General features: G+C 62.3%; 2 protein-coding genes across 2 annotated transcripts in view; one reads left to right on the top strand and one right to left on the bottom strand.

Moving 5' to 3' along the window:
* Window positions 1–1,552, top strand: part of LOC134418869 (drebrin-like) — a 9,691-nt gene extending 8,139 nt beyond the window's left edge. Inside the window, 4 exon segments of the mRNA XM_063157838.1 lie at window positions 20–101; window positions 104–142; window positions 1,091–1,136; window positions 1,216–1,552. Coding sequence (XP_063013908.1) covers window positions 20–101; window positions 104–142; window positions 1,091–1,136; window positions 1,216–1,316 — 268 coding nt within the window. The 3' untranslated portion in view covers window positions 1,317–1,552.
* Window positions 1,527–26,295, bottom strand: RTKN (rhotekin). The gene is given in 15 exon segments (XM_063157837.1): window positions 1,527–2,164; window positions 2,167–2,226; window positions 3,710–3,814; window positions 5,868–6,033; window positions 7,402–7,533; window positions 9,407–9,513; window positions 11,851–11,945; window positions 13,584–13,814; window positions 16,956–17,073; window positions 17,152–17,205; window positions 17,349–17,390; window positions 17,393–17,409; window positions 18,645–18,838; window positions 21,829–22,033; window positions 26,018–26,295. Coding segments are annotated over 14 exon segments (2,001 nt in total). The 5' UTR covers window positions 21,913–22,033; window positions 26,018–26,295; the 3' UTR covers window positions 1,527–1,568.
* Window positions 26,296–27,744: the final 1,449 nt, after the last annotated feature.

The following is a 27,744-nucleotide window of genomic DNA, read 5'->3' on the forward strand; positions in this document are numbered from 1 at the left end:
TGGTCCCCAAAACCCCCAGAACCCCCGGCCGGGCCCCCCGGCCGCTGCAGGACCCGCAGGATTTGGGGCGCAATGGAATCGGGGGGCACGAGTGGGGGGGCGCTGGGAAGCCCCCTGGGAGCCGGGACCCCCCCCGGGACAGGTACGGGGAGGGGCTGGGGGAGATGGGGGGCTCAGATGGGGGCTGGGGGTGAAGGGGGGCTGGGGAAAAGTGGGGGACCGAGATGGGGGGCTTGGTTCTGTGGGGCTGGGGGTGATGGGGGGCCGAGATGGGGGTCTGGGTGGGGATGTGGGGCTGGAGGAAATGGGGGGGCTCAGATGGGGGTCTGAGGGAAAAGTGCGGGGCTGAGATGGGGGGCTGGGGGTCCTGTGGGCTGGGGAAATGTGGGGGGCTGAGATGGGGGGGCTGAGGTTCTGCGGGACTGGGGGTGAAGGGAGTCTGGGGGAAATGTGGGGGCAGAGATGGGGGTCTGGGGGTGATGAGGGGCTGGGGGCAATGTGTGGGGCTGGGGGAATGTGGGGGGCCGAGATGTGGGGCTGGGGTTCTTTGGGGCTGGGGTTCTGTGGGGCTGGGGGTGATGGGGATTTGGGTTTCTGGGGGGCTGAGGGGGATGTGGGGCTGGGGGAAATGTGAGGGGCCTGAGATGGGGGGCTGTGGTTCTGTGGGGCTGGGGTGATGGAGGTTTGGGCTTCTGGGGGGCTGGGGGCGATGTGGGTCTGGAGGAAATGGGGGGGCTCAGATGGGGGTCTGAGGGAAAAGTGCGGGGCTGAGATGGGGGGCTGGGGGTCCTGTGGGGCTGGAGAAATGTGGGGGGCTGAGATGGGGGGGCTGAGGTTCTGCGGGACTGGGGGTGAAGGGAGTGTGGGGGAAATGTGGGGGCAGAGATGGGGGGCTGTGGGTGATGAGGGGCTGGGGCAATGAAAAAGGGAAAAGTCTGAGGGAAAAGTGCGGTTGGGGTGCAGGGTGGGGTCCCCTGTGTGGGGGGGGCAGGATGGGGTGCAGGGTGGGGTTCAGGGTGGGGTCCCCTGTTGTGGGGGGCGGGCCCATGGGGGGGTGCAGAGCCCCCTCAGCCCCTCCCACTCTGCGCAGGGGGAGGAGCCCGGCGAGAGCCTCGTCCTGCACAAAGCCACGCCAGGTACCCCGAAACCACCCCCGGACACCCCCCAAATTTACCCAAAGCCCCCAAATCCATCTCACCGCCACTCTCCCCGCAGGCTTCGCGCTGCTGCTGGCCCGGGACGCCCCCCACCCACCGCTTTTGGGGGGCTCCAACCCCCCCAACGAGGACGAGGACCTCTCCCCCCACGCTGTGTAATTGAGGGGGGCTCAGCGCCTCCTTCTGGGGTGGGGGGGTCCCCCCTATGGCACCACAGCACATCCCCTTCCCCTCACCCCCCAGCACAGCCCCCACCCCCCACTGCACCCCAAAAGAGCAGCTTGGGAGGGGGCAGCACCCCAAACCCCCCTCCCCCCACATGGGCACAGGGACCCCCACTCCCCCTCCCCACCCAAAATCACACACAGCAGCTGTTAAATAAATTTTAATGCAAATTATTAGTGAATATTATTAAGTGTGGGGGGCCCTGCTGGGGGGGCTCTGTGTCCCCCCCACACCCCGGGTTAGAGGTGAGGAAAGCAGAGCTTGGGGGGGCTCTGTGTGTCCCCCACCCCGGGTTAGACCCTGAGCACCCACCCTGCGGTGGGGGGGGGTCCCCAGCACCCACCTTTGTGTGTGTGTGAGGGGGGGGAAGGAAACCACCCCCCCCCCCCCCTTTTTGGAGTTTAGCCCTGAGCCCCCCCAGCACGGGGAGGGCAGAAATTCCAGTTTCTCCCCAAAAACAGAAGCAGGGAGCCCCCAGCACCCCCAAACCCCCTTTGGGGGGGGGGTCCATCCCTCTGTTACCCCCCCAAAAGTGCTTGGGGGGGGGTCACACCCGGGACTGGAGGGCTCTGGGGGGGTCGCGCTGGGGGGGCCCCGGGCTGCTGCTGCCGCTGCTGAGGAGCTGGAGTGGGGCGGTTTTGGGGTGCCCCCCCGGCCCTTGAGGGTGCCGAGCCGGGCGTCCAGGGACAGGGTTCGGGGGCGGCCCCGGCGGGGGGGGCTGGGGCTGCGCAGGGGGGGCCCCTCGAACAGCGAGAGCCACGGGGGGGGGCCCGGAGCGCGGGGAGCCCCCCGTGCCCCGCCAGGATCTCGGTGACGGCCGCGATGTCATCAGAGGGGTCAATAGCTGGGGGGTGGGGAAAAGGGGGGGTCACAGGCAGCCCGGACCCCCCCCAAATATCCCCGTACTCCCCCGTGCGGCTGTGGGGGGGTTTGGGTGTCCCTTTCTGCCCCCCTGTCCCCAGGGCTGTGCTGGGGGGGCTGTGGCAGCGCGGGGGGGCTGTTGGGGATCCCCTCATTGCAGTGTCCCTTTATCATGGCAGTGTTAATAAACTCCACCCTCTATCCCATTCTACATCTCGTCCCTAGGTCCCATTTCCCTATGTCCCATTTCTCTATTCCATCCTTATATCCAATTTCTCTATCCCATCCCTATAACCCATTTCCCTATGTCCCATTTCCTTATATCCCATTTCCCTATATCCCATTTCTCGATCCATCCCTATATCCCATTTCTCTACCCCAACCCTATATCCTATTTCCCTACATCCCATTTCTCTATATCCCATTTCTCTATCCCATCCCTATATCCATCCCTCTATCCCATTTCCCTCTATCCCATCCCTCTATCCCATTTCCCTCTATCCTATTTCCCTATATCCCATCCCTCTATCCCATTTCCCTCTATCCCGTTTCCCTATATCCATTTCTCTATCCCATTTCCTATCCCATTTCCCTCTATCCCATCTCTTTATCCATCCCTATATCCCATTTCCCTATCCCATTTCCCTATATCCCATTTCCCTCTATCCCCTTTCCCTCTATCCCATTTCCCTTTATCCCATCCCTATATCCCATTTCCCTCTATTCCATTTCTCTATCCCATTTCCCTATATCCCATCCTTTATCCATCCCTCTATCCCATTTCCCTATATCCCATTTCCCTCTATCCATCCCTATATCCCATTTCCTCTATTCCATTTCCCTCTATTCCATTTCTCTATCCCATTTCCCTCTATTCCATTTCCCTCTATTCCATTTCTCTATCCCATTCCCCTCTGTCCCATTTCCCTCTATCCCATTTCTCTATCCCATTTCCCTCTATCCCATTTCTCTATCCCATTCCCCTCTGTCCCATTTCCCTCTATCCCATTCCCCTCTGTCCCATTTCCCTCTATCCCATTTCTCTATCCCATTTCCCTCTATCCCATCCCTCTATCCCATTTCCCTCTATCCCATTTCCCTCTATCCCATTTCCCTCTCTCCCATTTCCCTCTGTCCCATTTCCCTCTGTCCCCTCTCTGTGGCATTGCGGGGGCTGTCGGGGGTCCCCCGTGTCCCCCCCGTCACCTGTCGCTGTAGTAGGAGCTGAGCAGAGCCCGGATCTCGGCTGACACATTCTCCTGCAGCAGCAGCCCTCGGCCGGGGGGGCCCGGGGGACCCGGCGGGGCTGGGGGCGCCCCAGGGAGGGGGGACAGCGGCAGAAAGGAGGGGACAGAAAGGAGAGGGGGACAGAAAAGGGGGCACAGCGAGAAGAGCAGCGTTAGGGAGCGAGCAGAGAGCAGAGAGGGGAGACAGAGCAGAGCCCCCGCCCCGATGGCCCCACTCACCCGTCTGGTGGTACAGGGAGCCCTGGGGGGGCAGCGGGGCCGGGGGGCGGCGCGGGGGGGGCTCCTCGATCCGCATCAGCTCCTCACAGCACTGCTTCCACTGGGCTGGGGACAGCGGGGACAGCGGGACAATGGGCGGGGACAGAGAGCCCCGGCAGCCAGGAGGTTCGGGCTGGGGGCTGCAGGGGTGGGGGGGATTGAAGGGATGGGGATGGGGGTCCTGTTGGATGGGGTCTGCAGGGATGGGGTCAGCCTGGTGTGGGGCCAGCCTGGTGTGGGTCTGCAGGGCATGGGGGTCTTGTTGGATGGGGTCTGCAGGGGATGGAATTGCAGGGGATGGGTCTGCAGGGGGATGGGGGTCCCATTGGATGGGGGTCCCATTGGATGGGGGTTCCATTGGATTGGGGTCCCATTGGATGGGGGTCCCATTGGATTGGGGTCCCATTGGATTGGGGTTCCATTGGATTGGGGTCCCATTGGATTGGGGTCCCATTGGATTAGGGTCCCATTGGATGGGGGTCCATTGGATGGGGGTCCATTGGATTGGGTTCCATTGGATTAGGGTCCCATTGGATGGGGGTCCCATTGGATTGGGGTTCCATTGGATGGGGGTCCCATTGGATTGGGTTCCATTGGATGGGGCTCCACTGGATGGGGTTCCATTGGATTGGGGTCCCATTGGATGGGGTCTGCATGGGACAGGGTCCCACTGGGATGGGGTCTGCAGGGGGATGGGGTCCCACTGGAATGGGGACTGCCTGGATGGGGGTCCCATTGGATGGGGTCAGCTGGGATGGGGTCTGCAGGGGGATGGGGATTGAAGGGGTGGGGTCTGCAGAGGATGGGAGTCCATTAGATGGGGGCTGCAGGGGAATGGGGGTTCCATTAGATGGGGGCTGCAGGGGAATGGGGTCTGCAAGGGCTGGGGTCTGCAGGGGGATAGGGTCTGCTGGGATGGGGGCTGCAGGGGAGGGAGATTGCAGGGGAGTGGGGTCTGCAGGGGATAGGGGTGGGGTCTGCAGGGCGATGGGGGTCCCATTGGATGGTAGAGGTCCCACTGGATAGGGGTTCCATTGGATGGAGTCTGCCTAGGATGGGGTCTACAGAGCAGCGGGGACAGCCTGGGATGGGGGTCTTATGGGAATGGGGATTGCAGGGGGCTGGGGGTCCCGTTGGATGGGGTCAGCCTGGGATGGGGTCTGCAGGGAAATGGGGGTCCCATTGGATGTTGGGGTCCTGTTGGATGGGGGTCCACTGCATGGAGTCAGTCTGGATGGGTCTCACAGAATGGGGTGCTCTCAGGACTGGTGTCCCACTGGTTGGGGGTCCTGGGGTGATGGAGCTCCCACAAGGATGGTTTGGAGTGGGGGTCCCCAAGGGGGTCCTGCTCTTGTGCCTTCCCATCAGTGTCCCACCCCATTGTTGTTGCCACCCATGTCACTGTCCCCATCTCTGTCCCTGTCCCTGTCCTGTTCCCAGCCTTGTCCTCATCCCCACTTCTCTGGGTCCCACAGGGTTAGGAGTCCTGGGGTGATGGAGCCCCCACAGGGATGGTCAGGGGTCCTGCCAGGGTGGGGGTCCCACAGGGATCAGGGGGTCCCACTAGGTTTGGGTCCTTTAACAACACTGGGACAGGGTCCCACAAGGGTTTGTAGGGTCCCACGGTGATGTGTGGGGTCCCACATGGATGGGAGGGTCCCAGAGGGAATGTGTAGGGTCCTACAGGGATGTGGAGGGTCTACAGGGATGTGGAGGGCCCTCAGGGATCTGTAGCATCCCACAGTGATGTGGAGGGTCCCACAGGATTTTGTAGGGTCCCACAGTGATGTGGAGGGTCCCACAGGGGTTTTGTAGGGTCCCACAGGGATATTTAGCATCCCACAGGGCTGGGAGGGTCCCACAGAGATTGTGTAGGGTCCCAGAGGGCTGGGAGGGCCCCACAGGGATTTGGAGGGTCCCACAAGGCTGTGTAGGGTCCCACAAGGCTGTGTGGGGTCCCACAGGGATTTGGAGGGTCCCACAAGGCTGTGTAGGGTCCTGTGTAGGGTCCCACTGGGATGTGTGGGGTCCTACAGGGATGTTTAGGGTCCCACAGGGATGTGGAGGGTCCCACAGGCCAGGGGGGATCCCACATGTCAGGGGGGTCCCGGGGGCTCACCCAGGTCGCAGAGGTGCTGTCCCCAGGCCTGCAGCCAGCGCTGAGCCTCGGCCGTGCTCTCGGCCAGCAGCCCGTGTGTCACCTCCTCCCCGCCCAGGCGGTTGGTGACGGCCACCCCGGGGGGCTGCCCCCGACCCCCCGCCTGCAGCGCCCGCACCCGCGTGTCCTGGGGCACACACAGGGCTGGGGGGCACGGAGACCAGGGACACCCAGAGAGCCCACCCAGAGACACCCAGAGAGCCCAGAGAGCCCAGAGAGACCCCCAGAGACACCCCGAGAAACCACAGACCCCCAGAACATCCCAGAGACACCCCAGAGCCCAGAGAGCCACAGACCCCAGAGAGACCCTAGAGAGCCCAGAGAGCCCAGAGACACCCCAGAGACACCCCAGAGACCCCAGAGACACCACAGACCCCTAGAACATCCCAGAGAGCCCCAGAGACACCCCAGAGACCCCCAGAGAGCCCAGAGAGCCCCAGAGACACCCCCAGAGAGCCCAGAGACACCAGAGACACCCAGAGACACCCAGAGACACCCAGAGAGACCCCCAGAGAGACCCCAGAGACACCCAGAGAGCCCAGAGACCCCCAGAGAGCCCAGAGAGCCCAGAGACACCACAGACCCCCAGAACATCCAGAGTGCCCCAGAGACACCCCCAGAGAGCCCAGAGCCCCAGAGAGCCCCAGAGACCCCCAGAGAGCCCAGAGACATCCCAGAGACACCCCAGCCCGCAGGGACCCAGAACATCCCAGAGAAGCCCAAGCTCCCCATAAACCCCAAAGCTCCCATAGACCCCAGAACATCCCATAGACCCCACAGACCCCATAGACCCCACAGCCCTCATAGATCCCAGAACATCCCATAGACCCCACAGCTCCATAGACCCCAGAGCTCCCATAGACCCCACAGCCCTCATAGATCCCACAGCTCCCACAGACCCCACAGACCCCCATAGACCCCACAGACCCCCATAGACCCCACAGCTCCCATAGACCCCACAGCCCTCACAGACCCCACAGCTCCCATAGACCCCACAGCTCCCATAGATCCCACAGCTCCCATAGACCCCACAGCTCCATAGACCCCACAGACCCCATAGACCCACAGCTCCCATAGACCCCACAGACCCATAGACCCCACAGACCCCATAGACCCCATAGACCCCACAGCTCCCATAGACCCCACAGACCCCCACAGACCCCACAGCTCCCATACATCCCACAGCCTCATAGACCCCACAGCTCCCAAAGATCCAGAGCTCCCATAGACCCAGAATGCCCCAGAACACCCCACAGACCCTACAGACCCCACAGCCCCCAGAACACCCCACAGCCCCCATAGACACCACAACACCCCACAGCCCCCGCAGACCCCAGAGCTCCCCATAAACCTCAAACCACCCTGACCCCTCCCACTGCCCCTTTCTCCCTGTAACCCCACCTCTCCATGACCCCTCCATCCCCCCCAACCCCGCACTCCCCGTGCCCCCCAGACCCCACCAGCCCCCCCAGTGTCCCAGAGTGTCCCTGTGTACCTTGGTGACAGCGATGGTCAGCGTGGGCTCCTGCCCCGCCTCAGCCTCGCTGGCGCTGCCGTAGCAGAGCAGCCCCGGGCCCCGCAGGACACAGAACAGGGGGGTCCCGCCGGGGCCCTCGGCCCCTGGAGCCTGCCCGAGACCCCCGGGGATGTGAGTGCACACGGGGGCACCACAGCACCAGTGTGACCCCATACAGCACCCAGGGGGGCACCACAGCACCAGTGTGACCCATACAGCACCCACGGGGGGCACCACAGCTCCGGTGTTCCCCAAGTGACACCACAGCTCCAGTGTCCCCCTCATTCAGCACCCACGGGTGGCACATTCCCTGTATCCCATTTTTCTACCTCATTTCTCAATCCCATTCTTTTATCCCATTTCCCTATGTCCCAATTCTCTATCCTATCCCTCTATCCCATTCCTATATGCCATTTCCTTATATCCCATTTCTCTATAGCCCATTTCTCTATCCCATCCCTGTATCTCATTTCTCTATATCGTATTTGTCTATCCCATTTCCCTATATCTCATTTTCTTATATCCCATTCCTCTATCCCTTTCCTCTATCCCATTCCCATGTCCCATCCCTATATCCCATTTTTCTATCCCATTTCCCTATGTCCCATTCCTCTATCCCATTTCTTGATCCATCCCTATGTCCCATTTCCCTGTTTCCCATTTCCCTATATCCCATTTCCTATATCCCATCTCTACCCCATTTCCCTATATCCCATTTCCCTATATCCCATCTCTATATCCAATATTATTTCTCTATCCCATCCTCTATCCGATCCCTTCATGCCATTTCTCGATCCCATCCCTATGTCCTATCCCTATATCCCATTTCCCTATATCCCATCTTTCTATCCATCCTTATATCCATTTCCCTTTATCCCATTTCTTGATCCCATTCCTCTATCCCATTTCCCTATATCCCAGTCCTCTATCCCATTCCCATGTCCCATCCCTATATCCCATTTTTCTATCCCATTTCCCTATGTCCCATTCCTCTATCCCATTTCTTGATCCCATCCCTATGTCCCATTTCCCTGTTTCCCATTTCCCTATATCCCATCCCTATATCCCATCTCTATATCCAATCTTATTTCTCTATCCCATCCCTCTATCCAATCCCTACGTGCCATTTCTCGATCCCATCCCTATGTCCTATCCCTATATCCCATTTCCCTATATCCCATCTTTCTATCCCATCCTTATATCCCATTTCCCTATACCCCATTTCTTGATCCCATTTCTCTGTCCCATTTCCCTATATCCCATTTCTTGATCCCATTTCTCTATCCCATTTCCCTATATCCCAGTCCTCTATCCCATTTCTCTATCCCATTTCCTATATCCCAGTCCTCTATCCCATTTCTCTATCTCATTTCTCAATCCCATCCCTATACTCCGTTTCCCTATATCCCATTTCTCTATACCCCATTTTTCTGTCCCATTTCCTTCTATCCCATTTCTCCTATATCCCATTTCCCTCTATCCCATTTCTACATCCCATTTTTCTATCCCATCCCCACATCCCATTTCCCTCAATCCCATTTCTCCATCCCATTCCCTCCCCTGCAGTTGCAGGGTCCCCTTTATCGTGGCAGTGTTAATAAACCCCACCCCTCTATGCCATTCCTGATCCCATCCCTCTGTCCCATTCCCGGTGCCCTGCCGGTGCCATTGCCGGTGCTCTCCCGGTGCCACTCCCACTCCCGATGCCCCTCCCGGTGCCCCTCCCGATGCCTCTCCCCCGGTGACCCTCCCGGTACCATTCCCGGTGCCATTCCCGGTGCTCCTCCCGGTGCCATTCCCGGTGCCCCTCCCGGTGCATTCCCGATGCCCCTCCCGGTGCCATTCCCGATGCCCCTCCCGGGGTCCCTCCCGATGCCTCTCTCCCCCGGTGACCCTCCCGGTGCCCCTCCCGGTGCATTCCCGATGCCCCTCCCGGTGCATTCCCGATGCCATTCCCGGTGTGGCCGCTGTCGCTGTCGCTGACCTGCAGCCGCAGTGTCCCTGTCGCCGCGGGGGTGTCCATGCAGCTGGGCCGGGCCGCCAGGCGGCAACACACGCGGCCATAGAGGGGCACCCAGCAGGGGCTCTGCTCTGCGGGGACACGGGGACACCGGGGACATGGGGGGACATGGAGGGACAGGGAGGGACAGGGGGGACATGGAGGGACCCCCACACCCACCCAGCAGGGGCTCTGCTCTGCGGGGACACGGGGACAGCGGGGACATGGGGGACATGGAGGGACACCCAAACCCACCCAGCAGGGCTCTGCTCTGGGGGGACACGGGGGGACAGAGGGGACAGGGGGGACATGGAGGGACAGGGGGGACATGGAGGGACCCCCAAACCCACCCAGCAGGGCTCTGCTCTGGGGGGACACGGGGGGACAGAGGGGACAGGGGGGACATGGAGGGACAGGGGGGACATGGAGGGACCCCCACACCCACCCAGCAGGGCTCTGCTCTGGGGGGACAGCAGGGGACATGGGGGGACATGGAGGTGGATACAGGGACAGGGGGGATATGGAGGGACATGGAGAGACCCCCAAACCCACCCAGCATGGGCTCAGCTCTGGGGGGACACGGGGACATGGGGGGACATGGGGGGACATGGAGGGACACCCAAACCCACCCAGCAGGGGCTCTGCTCTGGGGGGACAGCAGGGGACAGCGGGGACATGGGGGGACATGGGGGGACATGGAGGGACAGGGGGGACATGGAGGGACCCCCAAATTCCCCCGGCGGGGCTCTGCTTTGGGGGGACATGGGGACGCTGACCCCAAACCCCCCAGCAGGGATCAGCTCTGAGGGGACACGGGGACATGGAGGGACATGGAGGGACCCCACACTGTCCCCAAACCCTCCAGCAGGGCTCTGCTTTGGAGGGACACAGGGGGGACATGAAGGGACCCCAGACTGTCCCCAAACCCCCCAGCAGGGCTCTGCTCTGGGACTCCTGAATCTCTTGGGGGCTGACAGGGACCCCCAAACCCCAAAAGGATCCCAGTCCCCCCCTTCTCGTGCCAGGACCCCCCTGTCTCCCACGTACCGAGACCCCAAATCCACCCTCACCCCTGCAGGACCCCAAAATCCCAGACCCCCCAACTCCTCCCCGCCTGCTCCAGCCCCATTGCCCTGGTTTGGGGTGTGTGGGGACTTTTGGGGTGTTACAGTGTGGGTGGGGAGTTTTGTGCCATCGTACGTGTGGGGAATTTTGGGGTGTCCCAGGGTATTATGGGGTGCTATAGGGTGCCATGGGGTGTTATGGGGCGTCAGGAGGTGCCATGGGGTTTTTAATGGGGTGTTTTGGGGTGCCATGGGGTGTTCATGGGGTGTTCATGGGGTGTTTGTGGGGTGTTTAGCGGTGCCCTGGGGTGTTTTGGGGTGCCATGTGGTGTTTTGGGGTGCCTCAGGGTGTCTAGAGGTGTTATGGGGTGCCCCGGGGTGTTTAGGTGTGTTTATGGGGTGTTACAGGGTATTTAGGGGTGCTCTGGGCTGTTTTGAGGTGTTTATGAGGTGTTTTGGGGTGTTTATGGGGTGTTATAGGGTGCCCTGAGCTGTTTGAGGTGTTTAGGGGTGTTTATGGGGTGTCCTGGGCTGTTCTGGGGTGTCCTGGGCTGTTTTGGGGTGTTATAGGGTGCTATTGGGTGTTTATGAGGTGTTTAGGGGTGCCCCGGGCTGTTTTGGGATGTTTGGGGGTGATATCGTCTGTTTTGGGGTGCCCCGGGCAGTTTTGGGGTGTTTATGGGGTGTTCTGGGGTGTTTATGGGGTGTTTATGGGGTGTTTATGGGGTGTTTATGGGTGCCCCGGGCAGTTTTGGGGTGTTTATGGGGTGTTTAGGGGTGCCCCGGGCAGTTTTGGGGTGTTTATGGGGTGTTTATGGGGTGTTTATGGGTGCCCCGGGCAGTTTTGGGGTGTTTATGGGGTATTTATGGGGTATTTAGGGGTGCCCCGGGCAGTTTTGGGGTGTTTATGCGGTGTTTATGGGGTGTTTATGGTCTGTTTTGGGGTGCCCCGGGCAGTTTTGGGGTGTTTATGGATTGTTTATGGTGTATTTAGGGGTGCCCCGGGCAGTTTTGGGATGTTTGGTGGTGATATCGTCCGTTTTGGGGTGCCCCGGGCAGTTTTGGGGTGTTTAGGGGTGTTTATGGGTTATTTACGGTCTGTTTAGGGGTGCCCCGGGCAGTTTTGGGGTGTGGTTATGGGGTATTTAGGGGTGTTTATGGGGTGTTTATGGGGTGTTTATGGAGTGTTTAGGGGTGCCCCGGGCAGTTTTGGGGTGTTTTGGGGTGTTTAGGGGTGCCCCGGGCAGTTTTGGGTGTTTATGGGGTGTTTTGGGGTGTTTTGGGGTGTTTTGGGGTGTTTATGGGGTGTTTATGGTCTGTTTTGGGGTGCCCCGGGCAGTTTTGGGGTGCAGTGACCCCACTGACCATCGGCAGCGATGACGAGGTCGTGCGTGCGGAAGCCGTCGTGCACCTGAGCCAGGGACAGCGTGGTGTGAGCCAGCAGCTGGAACCGGGGACACCTGGGGACATTGGGGACATTGGGGACACTGGGGACATTGGGGACACCTGGGGACATTGGGGACATTGGGGACACTGGGGACACTGGGGACATTGGGGACATTGGGGATACCTGGGGACATTGGGGACATTGGGGATACCTGGGGACATTGAGGACATTGCGGACACTGGGGACATTGGGGATACCTGGGGACATTGGGGACATTGGGGACACTGGGGACATTGGGGATACCTGGGGACATTGGGGACATTGGGGACACTGGGGACATTGGGGATACCTGGGGACATTGGGGACATTGGGGACACTGGGGACATTGGGGATACCTGGGGACACTGGGGACATTGGGGACACTGAGGACATTGGGGATACCTGGGGACATTGGGAATACCTGGGGACACTGGGGACATTGGGAATACCTGGGGACACTGGGGACATTGGGGACACTGGGGACATTGGGGACACCTGGGGATACTGGGGACACTGGGGACATTGGGGACATTGGGGACATTGGGGATACCTGGGGACATTGAGGACATTGCGGACACTGGGGACACTGGGGACATTGGGGATACCTGGGGACATTGGGGACACTGGGGACATTGGGGATACCTGGGGACATTGGGGACATTGGGGACGCTGGGGACATTGGGGACATTGGGGACACCTGGGGACATTGGGGACACTGGGGACATTGGGGACATTGGGGACATGGGGGCACAAGGGACATTGTGGGGCTAGGGGGATATTGGGGGGCCGGGAGACAGCGGGGGGGCAGGGGACACCAAGGACACCTGGGGACACTGGGGGGTCAGGGGACATTGGGGACATCTGGGGATAATGGGGGGTCAGGGGGACACCGAGGGACAGGGGACATTGGGGTGTCAGGGGACACTGGGAGGGGCAGAGGGACACCAGGGGGTCAAGGGACAGCGGAGACAAGTGAGGACACCAGGGGGCAGGGGACATTGTGAGGTTAGGGGGACATCAGGGCACACAGGGGGACATGTGATGCGCAGGGGGCATTTGTTACACACAGGTGGCACACAGAGGGACATGTGGCACACAGAGGGCACAGAAAGGGGCACACACGGGGACATGTGGAACGCACGGGGGGGAGAGGAGGACATGTGACACATAGGGGGGACAGGAGGCACACAGAGGGGACATTGGCACACAGAGGGTACAGGGGGCACAGGGGGACACAGGGGAGTACATGGGAGGACATGTGACACACGGAGGGACATGTGACACACAGTGATACACAGTGACACAGGTGACACATAGGTGGCACACAGGTGGCACACAGTGACACACAGGTGGCACACAGAGGGACATGTGACACACAGTGATACAGTGACACGGGTGACACACAGGTGACACACAGTGACACACAGGTGGCACACAGAGGGACATGTGACACACAGGTGGCACACAGTGACACACAGGTGACACACAGTGACACAGGTGACACACAGGTGACACACAGGTGGCACACAGGTGGCACACAGTGACACCCAGTGACACACAGGTGGCACACAGGTGGCACAGTGACACACAGGTGGCACACAGAGGGACATGTGACACACAGGTGGCACAGTGACACACAGGTGGCACACAGTATCACACACAGGGTACTCACGGCACTCCGGGCGGCGGCAGCAGCAGCGCCCCGGTGGCGGTGCCCGCGGTGCCCGGGGGGCTGGCAGGGCCCCCGTCCATGGCAGCCCGTGCCCGGCGGCCCGAGGAGCGGCCCAGGGAGGTGCTGAGGCGCGATGCCAGCTTGCGGGGGGCACTGCCCTGCGCCCCCGGCCCGGGCAGCCCCGCGCTGTACAGCTCCAAACGCAGCTCGAAATCCGGGCCCGCCTCGGGGCTGGGGACACAGGGGACAGGGACAGGGGACAGGGGTCAGGGATGGCATGGGGACAGGGCAGCATGGGGACACAGGGGACAGGGACAGGGGTCAGGGATGGCATGGGGACAGGGACAGCATGGGGACACAGGGGACAGGGACAGGGGTCAGGGACAGCATGGGGACACAGGGGACAGGGACAGAATGGGGGCAGTGACAGCCCGGGGGCAATGACAGCATGGGGGGGCAGTGACAGCCTGGGAGGCACAGGGGACAGTGACAGCCCAGAGGGCATAGGGGGACAGTGACAGCATGGGGGGCAGTGCCAGCCCAGGGGGCATAGAGGGGTCAGTGCCAGCATGGGGAACACAGGGAGGTCAGTGCCACTGGGGGGGAACAGGGGTCAGTGCCAACCCTGGGGCACAGGGGACAGTGACAGCCCAGGGGGCAGTGCCAGCATGAGGCGGCACAGAGGTCAGTGACAGGGGGGCACAGGGGTCAGTGCCACTGGGGTCAGTGACAACCCAGGGGGCACAGGGGGGGCACAGTGAGGTCAGTGACAGCCCAGGGGGCACAGAAGTGTCAGCGCCAGCATGGGGAGACAGAGGGGTCAGTGCCAGCTGGGAGGGCACAAGGGGGTCAGTGCCAGGGGGGCACAGAGGGGTCAGTGCCAGCTGGGAGGGCACAAGGGGGTCAGTGCCAGCAGGGTCAGTGCCAGGGGGGCACAGAGGGGTCAGTGCCAGCTTGGAGGGCACAGAGGGTCGGTGACAGTGGGATCAGAGCCAGGGGGGCACAGAGGGGTCAGTGCCAGCCCAAGGGACACAGAGGGGTCAAGACCAGGACGGGCACTGGGAGGTCAATGTCAGGGAGGGCACAGGTCAGTGCTGACCCAAGGGGCACACAGGGGTCAGTGCCAGCATGGAGGGCACAGAGGAGTCAGTGCCAGCAGAGTCAGTGCCAGCAGGGGACACCCCCAGGGCCACCCCACGGACTGTGGGGACACTGCAGGCACTGGGAAGGGAGAGTTTGGGGCAGGGGTCCCTCCCAGCGTGGGCAAAGGAAGGCAGGGGTCACCCCCAGAAGGGGTCAGAGGTCCCCAAGTGGGGGTTGGTGGCAGCAGGGGTCCCATGGGGGGTGGCAGTGTCCCATGGGGGGTGTGGGGGTGTCAGGGGCACCACGGGGAGGCTCAGGGGTCCCATGGGGGGTGGCAGTGTCCCATGGGGGGTGTGGGGGTGTCAGGGGCACCACGGGGAGGCTCAGGGGTCCCATGGGGGGTGGCAGTGTCCCATAGAGGGGTCCCATGGGGGTGTGGGGGTGGAAGGAGTCCCATAGAGAAGTTCAGGGGTCCCATGGGGGTGATCAGAGGTCCCCTAGGGGGGTGTCAGGGTCCCAGGGAGGAGTGTGGGGATGTTGGGGGTCCCATGGGAGGGATTTGGGGTGCCTAGGGGTGTGAGGGGGTGGTCGGGGCTCCCATAAAGAGGTTTAGGGGTCCCATGGGGGAATATGGGGGTGTCAAAGGGCCCATAGGGGGGTATCAGTGTCCCATAGGGGGGTGATCAGGGGCTCCATGGGGAGGGTCAGGATCCCAAGGGGGTGCATTGGGGTGCTCAGGGGTCCCATAAAGAAGCTCAGGGGTCCCAGAGGGGGGTGCCAGGGTCTCAGGAAGGGGTGTGGAGGTCCAGGGGGTCCCATGGGGGTGATCAGGGGTCCCATGGGGGTGTATTGGGGTGGCTAGGGGTCCCATAGAGAGGCTCCGGGGTCCCATGGGGGTGTCAAGGGGAATGTCAGGGTCCCCTAGGGGGGTGCCAGTGTCCCATAAGGGGGTGTCAGTGTCCCCTAGGGGAGTGTCAGGGTTCCAGGGAGAGGTATGAGGGTATTGGGGGTCCCGTGGGGGGGATTAGGGGTCCCTGGGGGTGTATTGGGGTGGCCAGGGGTCCCATAGAGAGGCTCAGGGGTCCCATGGGGGTGTCAAGGGAAGTGTCAGGGTCCCCTGGGGGGGTGCCAGGGTCCCATTAGGGGGTGTCAGTGTCCCCTAGGGGGGTGTCAGTGTCCCCTAGGGGAGTGTCAGGGTTCCAGGGAGAGGTATGAGGGTATTGGGGGTCCCGTGGGGGGGATTAGGGGTCCCTGGGGGTGTATGGGGGTGGTTGAGGGGTCCCATAGAGAGAGTCAGGGGTCCCATGGGGGAATATGGGTGTGTCAGGGTCCCTATGGGTGTGATCAGGGGCCCTATGGGGGTGTATTGGGGGGGTCAGGGGTCCCATAGAGAAGCTCAGGGGTCCCATAGGGGTGCCAGGGTCCCATAGGGGGGTGTGGGGGTGCCAGGGGGTCCCATGGGGATGTTCAGGGGTCCCATGGGGGCATATTAGGGTGGTTGGGAGTCCCATAGAGAGGTTCAGAGGTGCCATGGGGGGGGGGGAGATTTGGGGGTGTCAGGGGTCCCATAGTGGAGTGATCACGGGTCCCATGGGGAGGGTCAGAGGTCACATGAGGGGATATGAGGGCGTCAGGGTCCCTGGGGGGGGTGTGGGGTTGCCATAGGGGGTCCCATGGGGGTGATCCAGGTCCCATAGGGGGCTCCAGGATCCCATAAGGGGTGGCAGGGTCCCTGGGAGAGGTGATCAGAGGTCCCATAGGGGATGTCAGGGTCCCTGGGGGGTGTGTGGGGGTACTTGGGGGTCCCATAGAAAAACTCAGGGGTCCCATAGGGAAGTGTCAGGGTCCCATAGAGGGTGCCAGGGTCCCGGGGAGGGGTGTGGGGTTGCCACAGGGGTCCCATGGAGGTGATCAGGGTCCCCTAGGGGGGTGTCAGGGTCCCTAAGGGGAGTGATCAGGGTCCCATGGGGGGGTGGCAGTGGTCCTGGGGGGGGATGTGGGGGTGATCAGGAGTCCCATAGAGAGGCTCAGGGGTCTCATGGGGGGATATGGGGGTGTCAAGGGTCATATAGGGGGATGATCTGGGGTCCCCTGGGGGGGGCAGGGTCCCAGGGAGGGGAGTGGGGATGATCGGGGTCTCTGAGGGGGATCAAGGGTCCCATGGAGGGGGGGTCTCAGTGTCCCTGGGGATGTATGGAGGTGATCAGGAGTCCTATAAGGGGGTGCCAGGGTCCTGGGGAGGGGAGTGGGGGTCCCGGGGATCCCTCCCCCCATCCCTTCCCCCCTCACAAGAGCACGGCTCCCTCGAAGCAGATGTCGGTCAGGGTCCTGTCCACCAGCACGGTGGGGGTGTCGTGGATCTCAGCCCCCACCTGCAGCAGCAGGAACACGGCACAGCGGTGCAGCTCTGGGGGGGCACGGCGGGTCAGGGGCTCACGGGGGGCACCGCGGGGCCAGCGGGGACCCCCGGCACCCCAACACTCACCCCCCTTGTTCCTGAAGTACTCCGTGTCCTTCCACATCAGCGGGATGCGCAAATCTGGGGAGGGGGGGACCGGGAGAGGGGTGAGACCCCCCGAGACCCCCCAAACCCCGCACCCCAAATGCAGGCGGTGCCGCAGGGGGGGCAGGCAGAGAGGAGGGGGTTCCCCCTGCCCAGAACCCCCCCGGGACCCCCCGTACCTGAGATGCAGACGGTGCCCCGGCACGGCACCGGCTCCGCCCGGGCCCGCCCTCCGAGGGGCTGCGGGGGACGGCAGGGTCAGCAAAGCTCCCCACACATTTTGGGGCTCCCCTCCCCAGGTTTGGGGTGTCCCCTGTCACCACATCACCCCCACTGTGTGCCCCTCTGCTTTGCCCCCTTCCACACAAATTTCGGGGGGTCCCTCACTGCCACAACCCCCACAAGGGTCTCCAAGGGTTTTGGGGTGTCCCCCATGTCCCCCCGGGTTTTGGGTGTCCCTCACTGCCATGTCCCTCCAGGCTTTGGGGTTTTCCCTCACTGATGTGTCCCCCAGGTTTTGGGTGCCCCTCACTGCCCTGTGCCCCATGTCCTCCCAGGTTTTGGGGTGGCCCCCATATCCCCCCAGGTTTTGGGGTGTCCCTCACTGCTGTGTCCCCCATGTCCCCCCGGGTTCTGGGGTGTCCCACTCTGTCCTGTCTCCCATCCCACCCCAAGTTTTGGGGTGTTCCTCACTGCAATGTCTCCCATGTCCCCCCAGGTTTTGGGGTGTCCCTCACTGCCATGTTCCCCCAGATTTTGGGGTTTCCCTCAGTGCTGTGACACCCCTGTCCCACCAGGTTTTGGGAGGTCCCTCACTGCAGTGTCCCCCATGTCTCCCCGGGTTTTGGGGCGCCTCTCACTGCCATGTCCCCCCAAGTTTCAGAGTTTTTCCTCACTGCTGTGTCCCCCATGTCCCCACAGGTTTTGGGGTGTCCCTCATGGTCCCCAGGTTTTGAGGTGTCCTTCACTGCTGTGTCCCCCATGTTCCCCAAAATGTCGAGGTGTCCCTCACTGCCAAGGGTCTGCCAGCCCATAACCCAGATTTTGGGGTGTCCCTCACTGCCCTGTCCCCCATGTCCCTCCAGGATTTGGGGTGTCCGTCATTGCCCTGTCCCCTCAGGATTTGGGGTGTACCTCACTCCCGTGTCCCCATGTCCCCCCAAATTTCGGGGTGTCCATCACTGCCACAACCCCCCAAAGAGTCCCTCATCCCACCCCCTGGTTTTGGGGTGTCTCTCACTGCCCTGTCCCCGATGTCCCCCCAGATTTTGGGGTGCCCCCCACCACCACACCCCCTATGGGATCCCCAAACCCCTCCCTCATTTTTAGGGACCCCCCCACACACAAATTTTAGGACCCCCTGTAGTGTTCCCCATTCCCCCTCGCCTTTGGGGGGTCCCACAGGGTGCCTCCCCACCTTGGGGCATCGCTTGGGGTCCCCCATTCCCTCAGGGCTCATTTTTGGGGTGTCTCACCGGCGGGCCCCCCTCAGCCGGGCCTCCTGGCGCCGCTGGAGCTCGCCCCCGGCCGCCACCACCCTGGCCTCGCACAGCACCAGGGTCTTGGTGGTCTCCAGCGCCTGCTCGGGCCGGCTGCAGGCGGGGAGGAGGCGCCGGGCGCCCTCACGGACCCGCAGGGCTCGCTCCAGGGCCCGCTGCAGCTCCGGCTCCTGGGATAGAGCAATGGGGGTCAGGGGGACCCAAAACACATCCCAAACCCCAAAATCTCTCCCTGACCCTCACTGAACGCTCCAGGGCCCGCTGTAGCTCCGGCTCCTGGGGACGGAACATTGGGGGGTCAGGGGGACCCCAAAACACATCCCACAACACCAGGGCTTGTTCCAGAGCCCGCTGCAGCTCCGGCTCCTGGGGACGGAACATTGGGGGGTCAAGGGGACCCCAAAACACATCCCAAACCCCAAAATCCCTCCCTGACCCGCAGGGCCCACTCCAGGGCCTGCTGCAGCTCCGGCTCCTGTGGATGGGAAAATTTGGGGTTAGGGGAACCCAAAACACATCCCACAACCCAAAATCCCTCCTGGACCCGCAGGGCTCGCTCCAGGGCCCGCTGCAGCTCCGGCTCCTGGGGATAGAGCAATGGGGGTCAGGGGGACCCCAAAACACATCCCCCAAACACATCCCAAACCCCAAAATCCCTCCCAGACCCGCAGGGCCCGCTCCAGGGCCGCTGCAGCTCCAGCTCCTGGGGACGGAACATTGGGGGGTCAGGGGACCCAAAACTTCTCCAAACACACAGTGACTGCTCCAGAGCCCACTGCAGGCCTGGCTCCTGGGGATGGGAACACTGGGGGGTCAGGGGGACCCCAAAACACATCACAAACCCCAAAATCCCTCCCGGACCCGCAGGGCCCGCTCCAGGGCCCACTGCAGCTCCGGCTCCTGGGGACGGAACATTGGGGGGTCAGGGGGACCCAAAACACATCCCACAACACCAGGGCTCGTTCCAGAGCCCGCTGCAGCTCTTGTTCCTGGAAATGGAACACTGGGGGTCAGGGGGACCCCAAAATACATCCCAAACCCCAAAATCTCTCCCTGACCCTCACTGAACGCTCCAGGGCCCGCTGCAGCTCCAGCTCCTGGGAATGCAATATTTGAGGGGTCATGGGGACCCCAAAATCCCTCCCAAACACACAGCACACACTGCAGCTCCAGCTGCTGGGGAATGGGCACATTTGGGGGGTCAGAGGGACCCCAAAACTCTTCCCACACAACAAAACCCTTCCCACAACACCAGGGCCTGCTCCAGGGCCCGCTGCAGCTCCAGCTCCTGAGGATAGAACATTTGAGGGGCCAGGGGAACCCCAAAACCTCTCCCAAAAACACAGTGACTGCTCCAGAGCACGCTGCAGGCCTGGCTCCTGGGGATGGGAACACTGGGGGGTCAGGGGGACCCAAAACACATCACAAACCTCAAAACTCTTCCCGGACCCACAGCGCCCACTGCAGCTCCAGCACCTCAGAATGAGAATTTTTGGGGGGTCAGGGGGTCCCCAAATCCTTCTGAACCCACTGTAGCTCCAGATGCTGGCAATGGCACATTTGAGGGTCAGAGGGGACCCCAAAACCTCTCCTGTACCCACAGCCCCTCCAGCTCCTCCCACATTTGGGGTTTGGAGGGTCTGTGGGGATGTGGGGCTGGGGGGCCTGCTGGGCACAGGGGACCCCAAAACCCCCCTGGGGGTCCCAGTCATGCCCAGGCAGGGGGAGGGGATCCCCACATTGTTTGGGGGTCCCAGCCACGCACATGGGGGCTCCAGCCCTGCCCTAAGGGGTCCCAGCTGCACCCCCACATCGTGCACCCCACAGATTCACCAGGCACCCTACAAATGTTCCGTGCACCCCACAAATTTATCAGGAACCCCACAGATGCATCCAGCACCCCACGGGGAATCTGTGAACCCCAAGACCAGACGGCGCACCCCACAAACACAGCACAGACCCCACAGATTCACTGCGCACCCCACAGGTTTACCAGGCACCCCACAAATTATTGCTGCACCCCATGGGGGAGCCGTGCACCCCAAAAACACACTGTGCACCCCACGAGGGCACCACGTCTCCCACAGATCCACCCTGCACCCCAAGGGGGGGCTGTGCACCCCAAAGGCAGGGCAAGCACCCCAAAAACTCATCCAGCACCCTCTAGGGGAACCATGTACCCCACAGACCCATCCTGCACCCCAAAAACACATCCTGCATCCCAGAGATGCATCGTGCACCCCTAAAGCGGGGCAAGCACCCCAAAAACTCATCCAGCATCCCCTAGGAGATCCATGCACCCCATAGGTCCATCCTGCACCCCAAAAACACATCCTGCACCATACAGATCCATCCTGCACCCCAAAAACACATTCAGAACCCCACAGATCCACCGTGCACCCCAAGGAGGAGCTGTGCACCCCAAAGGCAGGGCAAGCACCCCACAAACTCATCCAGCATCCTCTAGGGGAACCATGCACCCCACAGATTTACCATGCACCCCAAAAACACATCCTGCACCCCACAGATCCATCCTGCACCCCAGAAACACATCCTGCACCCCATAGATTTACCCTGCACCTCAAAATCACATCCTGCACCCCACAGATTTACCCTGCACCCCAAAACCACATCCCACACCACACAGATCCATCCTGCACCCCACAGATCCATCCTGCACCCCACACCCGAGCCATGCACCAGCCCAAACTCATCCTGCACCCCACAAACCCCCCAGATTCACCAAACACCCCAAAAACCCCCCAAAACCCCAAATTTCCCAGCACCTCCCCCCCCACCCTCAGCCCCCCCAAGTCCTTCCCGGTACCTCCGGTTCCTCCATCCCGATCCCGATCCCGATCCCGATCCCGCCCCTGTCCCCCCCTCCAGTGACGTCATCACCTATAAATAACCCCCCGCTGCCAACAGGGGGGGAGCGGGAGCCCCCCAAAATCGCCCCTCTGGTGATTTGGGGGTGCAGGATGAGTTTGGGGTGGTGCATGGATCCCTTTGGGATGAGGAGCCCGTTCCACCTTCCCGCGACCCCCCCCCCCCCCACAAAAGCCCCCCCGGGGAAAATCGGGGTCTGGGGGCTCCGGGGGGTGCAAATCTCCCCGGATTTGGATTTGGGGTGAGGGGAGGGGATCCCCAAAATTCGCACCTGGATGCTGGCGGCGATCTGGCGGATGTAGAGCATGTTGAGATCCTCCAGGATCCGCAGCCGGCGGCCCCCCCCCACCTCCATCGGGACCCCCGGGACCCCCCCAGCTATTTTGGGGGGTTCCCCCAAAGCCCCCCAAGGGGGTCCCGCCGCATCCAGCGCTGGGGGTGCAGTGGGGGACACCCCCCCCTCTCTACCGAGGTGGCTGCGGGGAGAAAATGGGGTTTGGATGGCGAACCCCCTCCACCCCAACGGGAATTTGGGGGTGCTTGGGGCCCTCTATGGGATTTGGGGGTGCTTGGGGCCCTCTATGGAATTTGGGGGGGCGCCCGCGTTGTTTGGCCGCCCCCCGGCAGGGAACAAGGGGGGATCTGTGCGGGAAAGGGCAGCGGGGGCGGCGCGGAGGGGGCGGGGACGGGGGGAGGAATTTGGGGGGCGGGAGGGGCGAGATTTGGGGTGAGGGGAATGGGGGGCGGGGGAGGGGAGAGATGGGGGCAGGGTTTGGGGGGCAGGGTTTGGGGGGGATAAAGGGTCGGGAAAGGGGGAAAGGGGAAAAAGGGGGGCGAGGGATGGGGTGAGGGGTGCAGGGATGGGGTGCAGGGTTTGGGGTGCAGGGTTTGGGGTGCAGAAATGGAGTGCAGCGTTTGGGGTGCAGGAGTGGGGTGCAGGAATGGGTTGTAGGGTTTGGGGTGCAGGAATGGAGTGCAGGAATGGGTTGTAGGGTTTGGGGTGCAGAAGTGGGGTGCAGGAATGGGGTGCAGGGTTTGGGGTGCAGGGTTTGAGGTGCAGGAATGAGGTACAGGGTTTGGGGTGCAGGAGTGGGGTGCAGGAATGGAGTGCAGGGTTTGGGGTGCAGGGTTTGGGGTGCAGGAATGGGTTGTAGGGTTTGAGGTGCAGGAGTGGGGTGCAGGAATGGAGTGCAGGGTTTGGGGTGCAGGAATGGAGTGCAGGGTTTGGGGCGCAGGGTTTGGGGTGCAGGAATGAGGTACAGGGTTTGGGGTGCAGGAGTGGGCTGCAGGAATGGGGTGCAGGAATGAGTTGTAGGGTTTGAGGTGCAGGAGTGGGGTGCAGGAATAGGTTGTAGGGTTTGGGGTGCAGGAATGAGGTACAGGGTTTGGGGTGCAGGAGTGGGGTGCAGGAATGAGGGGCAGGCTTTGGGGTGCAGGAATGCGTTGTAGGGTTTGGGGTTCAGGCTTTGGGGTGCAGGAATGGGTTGTAGGGTTTGGGGTGCAGGAGTGGGGTGCAGGAATAGGTTGTAGAGTTTGGGGTGCAGGGTTTGGGGTGCAGGAGCGGGGTGCAGGGTTTGGGGTGCAGGAATGGGTTGTAGGGTTTGGGGTGCAGGAATGGGGTGCAGGGTTTGGGGTGCAGGGTTTGGGGTGCAGGAATGAGGTACAGGGTTTGGGGTGCAGGAATGGAGTGCAGGGTTTGGGGTGCAGGGATGGGGTGCAGGAATGGAGTTCAGGGTTTGGGGTGCAGGAGTGGGGTGCAGGAATGAGGTGCAGGGTTTGGGGTGCAGGGATGGGGTGCAGGAATGGAGTGCAGGGTTTAGGGTGCAGGAGTGGGGTGCAGGAATGGGCTGTAGGGTTTGGGGTGCAGGCTTTGGGGTGCAGGAATGGGTTGTAGGGTTTGGGGTGCAGAAATGGGGTGTAGGGTTTGGGGATGTGATGGGGCAGGGTTTGGGGTGCAGGGAGGAAATGCAGGATTTGGGGTGTAGAGTTTGGGGTGCAGGGATTGGAGTGCAGGGTTTGGGGTGCAGGGTTTTGAGAATGTGATGGGGCAGGGTTTGGGGTGCAGGGAGGGGATTAAGGGATTGGGGTGCAGGGTTTGGGGTGCAGGGACTGGGGATCAGGGGCAGGGAGGGAATGCAGGGATTGGGGTGCAGGATTTGGGGTGCAGGGTTTGGGGCGCAAGATTTGGGGTGCAGGGCACAAGAAAAGACGTGGAGAAAATGGGACGAAGGAGACAAGATGGAGTGTGGGGATGGGAAAAGGGGGGCAGGGTTTTGGGGGCAGGGCAGGGATTTTGGGGCGCAGGAGAGGGTGCAGGGGAATAGATGGGGTGTAGGGATGGGGTGCAGGATTTGGGGTGCAGCGAGGGGATGAGGGGGGCGGGGGAGGGGAAACCAGCTGGGGGGCGGGGAGGGGGTGCGGGGGAAGCGGTTCCAGGGTTTGGGGTGCTGGGGACAAGATGGGGTGCAGGGTTTGGGGTGCAGGTTTGGGGTGCAGGGGAGTGGGAACAGGACAAAGGGTGTGGGCACAGAACGGGGTGCAGGGTTTGGGGTTCTGGGGACAAGATGGGGTGCGGGGTTTGGGGTGCGGGGTTTGGGGTGCAGGGTTTGGGGTGCGGGGTTTGGGGTGCGGGGTTTGGGGTGCAGGCACAGGACGGGGTGCAGGGTTTGGGGTGCGGGGTTTAGGGTGCAGGCACAAGACTGGGTGCAGGGTTTGGGGTGCAGGGTTTGGGGTGCGGGGTTTGGGGTGCGGGGTTTGGGGTGCAGGCACAGGACGGGGTGCAGGGATTGGGGTGCGGGATTTGAGGTGCAGGGTTTGGGGTGCGGGGTTTGGGGTGCAGGCACAGGACGGGGTGCAGGGTTTGGGGTGCAGGGTTTGGGGTGCAGGGTTTGGGGTGCGGGGTTTGGGGTGCAGGCACAGGACGGGGTGCAGGGTTTGGGGTGCGGGGTTTGGGGTGCAGGCACGGGACGGGGTGCAAGGTTCGCGGTGCGAGGGCGGAACGAGGGTGCAGAGTTTGGGGGTGCCGGGAACGGGAAAAGGGGTGCGGGGAGGGGGGGACCCCGTACCCGGGGGTGCCGAACGGAGAACCGGGAACGGCACCGGAGGAGGAGGGGGGGGGTGGGGGGAGGCGTGGGAAGAGCGGACGGGGCCCCGTGCGGGGGAGGCGCGGAACGGAGCCCCGGTAGGGACGGACACCGGGACTCCCTGTGCCCCCACCCCCCGTTCCCGGTACCTCCGGCCGCTCCCGCTCCGCCGCGATCGCGCACAGGAAGCGGCGGCCGCCCCCGCCCCACGGCCCGCCCCGTGTCCCCCGTGCCCGGGTCCCCCCGCCCGCTCCCTCCCTTCTCCCAGGAGCCGCCTCCGTGTCCCCCCCCGCCCCCCCCCGCGGGGCGCCGGGACACCGGGAACGGGCGGGGGGCGCCCCCTGCTGGGGGAAATCCGCGGTGCGGGGGGACGGAGACACCCCCGGGGCACCGGGACCGAACGGAGAGAAACGGAGCCCCCGAGAGGAGCCGGTACCGGGGCACCGAGACCGACCCGAGAGAACCGGAGCCCTGTGAGGAGCCGGTACCGGGGGACTGAGACCGACCCGAGAGAACCGGAGCCCCCACACGGAGCCGGTACCGAGAGCACCGAGACCCAACGGAGCGAACCGGAGCCCTGTGAGGAGCCGGTACCGGGGGCTGGGACCGAACCGAGCGAACCGGAGCCCCTGTGCAGAGCCGGTACCGGGGGATTGGGACCCCCTCCACGGGTACCGAGTGAACCGAGACTCCTCGGGATGCACCAGGAGCTCCCCAAAGAGCACCGGGATGTCCCCGAATGCACCGGGACGGTCCCCAAGTGCACCGAGACCCCTCAGAGTGTGCCCAGACACCCCCGAACGAACCGGGAGCCCCAAAGTGAACCCGGACCGGCGCTGAAGGGCGATGAAAGGCGGGGACCCCCCCCCCCCCCCGGTACGCACCGGGACCCCCCGAAGTGCACCAGGAGCCCTCAAAATGCACCGGATCCACCCCAGGATGCGCCGACCCCTCCTCAAAATCCACCGGGACCCCCGAGTGTGGCTGTACCGGATGAACCGGGACCCCCCAGACCCACCGGGACCCCCCCAAATGTCCCGGTGAGCCCCGGGCCCGGCACCGGCACCGCCACGTGCGGGACGCCCCGATCCTCCCGTTCCTCCCGTTCCTCCCGTTCCTCCCAGTTCCCCCCTCCCCGCCGGGTGCCGGGGGCGCGGGCGATTCCCGTTGTACCGGATCCCACCGGAATTCCCGGCTGGGCCGGGGCAGCGGGACCGGACCGGCCGGAGGGGGCCCGGGGGGGCAGGGAGGGGCCGGGACCGCCCCCGTGGCCTCGTGCCCGGGCTGCTCCCGCTGCTCCCGGGGCTCCCGGGGCTCCCGGTGCTCCCGGGGCTCTCAGTGCTCCCGCTGCTCCCGGTGCCCCCGCTGCTCCCGTACCTGCGGGGCCGGTGCCGGTGGGCAGCAGCAGCCCCGGCGCTGCTCCATGTCCAGCGCTGACCCCTCCGCCACCGCGGCGCGGCTCCATTCGTCCCTCCGGTACATGCCCGATGCTCCCGGTGCTGTGGAGCCTTCCCGGTGCCCGGAGCTTTCCCGGGGTTCCCGACACCGCGGCAATCCCGGGGTTCTGGGGGTCCCGGAGCTTTCCGGTGCCCGGTGGGTGACACCGGGAGGGACCCGGTGCAGATGCCGGGGTGGCTCCTCCCGGTCCCGTTCAGCCCCGGGATGGCGCGGGGGGGGGGGGCCAGCAGGCGGTGATCGGTGCCGGCGGCTCCTGGCACGGGCGGGACAATGGCCCCGGGACACACGGGGGGGGACAATGGGTGACATCTGTGCCCGGGTGACATCGCTGCGCCACGCGTGTGCCTGCAGGGAATCCCAAAATCCCCCAGGGAATCCCCAAAATCCTGCAGGGAATCCCCAAAATTCCACAGGGAACCCCAAAATCCTGCAGGGAATCCCCCAAATCCCCCAGGAAATCCCAAAATCCAGCAGGGAACCCCAAACTCCCTCAGAAATCCCAAATACCCACAGCGAATCCCAAAATCCCAGAGAAAATCCCAAAATCCCACAGAGAATCCCAAAATCCTGCACGGAACCCCAAAATCCAGCAGAAAACACCAAAATCCCGCAGGGAACCCCAAAATCCCTCAGAGAATCCCAAAATCCTGAAGGGAACCCCAAAATCCAGCAGGGAACCCCAAAATCCTGCAGGGAACGCCAAAATCCAGCAGAGAATCCCCTAATCCCTCAGAGAATCCCAAAATCCCGCCAAAACTCCCAAAATCCTGCAGGGAACCCCAAAATCCTGCAGGGAACCCCAAAATCCCTCAGGAAATCCCAAATACCCACAGCGAATCCCAAAATCCCTCAGAGAAAATCCCCAAATCCCACAGGGAACCCCAAAATCCAGCAGGGAATCCCCAAATCCCTCAGAGAATCCCAAAATCCTGCAGGGAATCCCCAAATCCCTCAGAGAATCCCAAAATCCCGCCAAAACTCCCCAAATCCTGCAGGGAATTCCAAAATCCCACAGGGAATCTCAAAATCCTGCAGGGAATCCCCAAATCCCTCAGAGAATCCCAAAATCCAGCAGGGAATCCCCAAATCCCTCAGAGAATCCCAAAATCCTGCAGGGAATCCCCAAATCCCTCACAGAATCCCAAAATCCCGCCAAAACTCCCCAAAATCCTGCAGGGAATTCCAAAATCCCACAGGGAATCTCAAAATCCCACAGAAAATATTGTGGATATTTGGGATATTTGGGTGGGTATCTGAGGGGTTTATGTCAATATTTGAGGTTTTGGGGGGTATTTGAGAGATTTTTGCGGATATTTGGGATTTTGGGGTGAATATCTGAGGGGTTTGTGTGAATATTTGAGATATTTGGGGGTGTTTAGGAGGTTTTTTTTGTGGATATTTGGGGTATTTGGGTGGGTATTTGAGGAGTTCGTGTGGATATTTGGGATATTTGGGTGGGTATTTGAGAGTTTTGTGGGGATATTTGGGATATTTGGGCGAGAATTTGAGGAGTTTGTGCGAATATTTGAGATATTTGGGGGCGTTTAGGAGTTTTTTGTGGATATTTGGGATATTTGGGTGGGTATTTGAGGGGTTTATGTGGATATTTGGGTGAGAATTTGAGGAGTTTGTGCGAATATTTGAGA

This window comes from Melospiza melodia, chromosome 5, assembly GCF_035770615.1.
Source record: "Melospiza melodia melodia isolate bMelMel2 chromosome 5, bMelMel2.pri, whole genome shotgun sequence".
NCBI lineage: Eukaryota > Metazoa > Chordata > Aves > Passeriformes > Passerellidae > Melospiza > Melospiza melodia.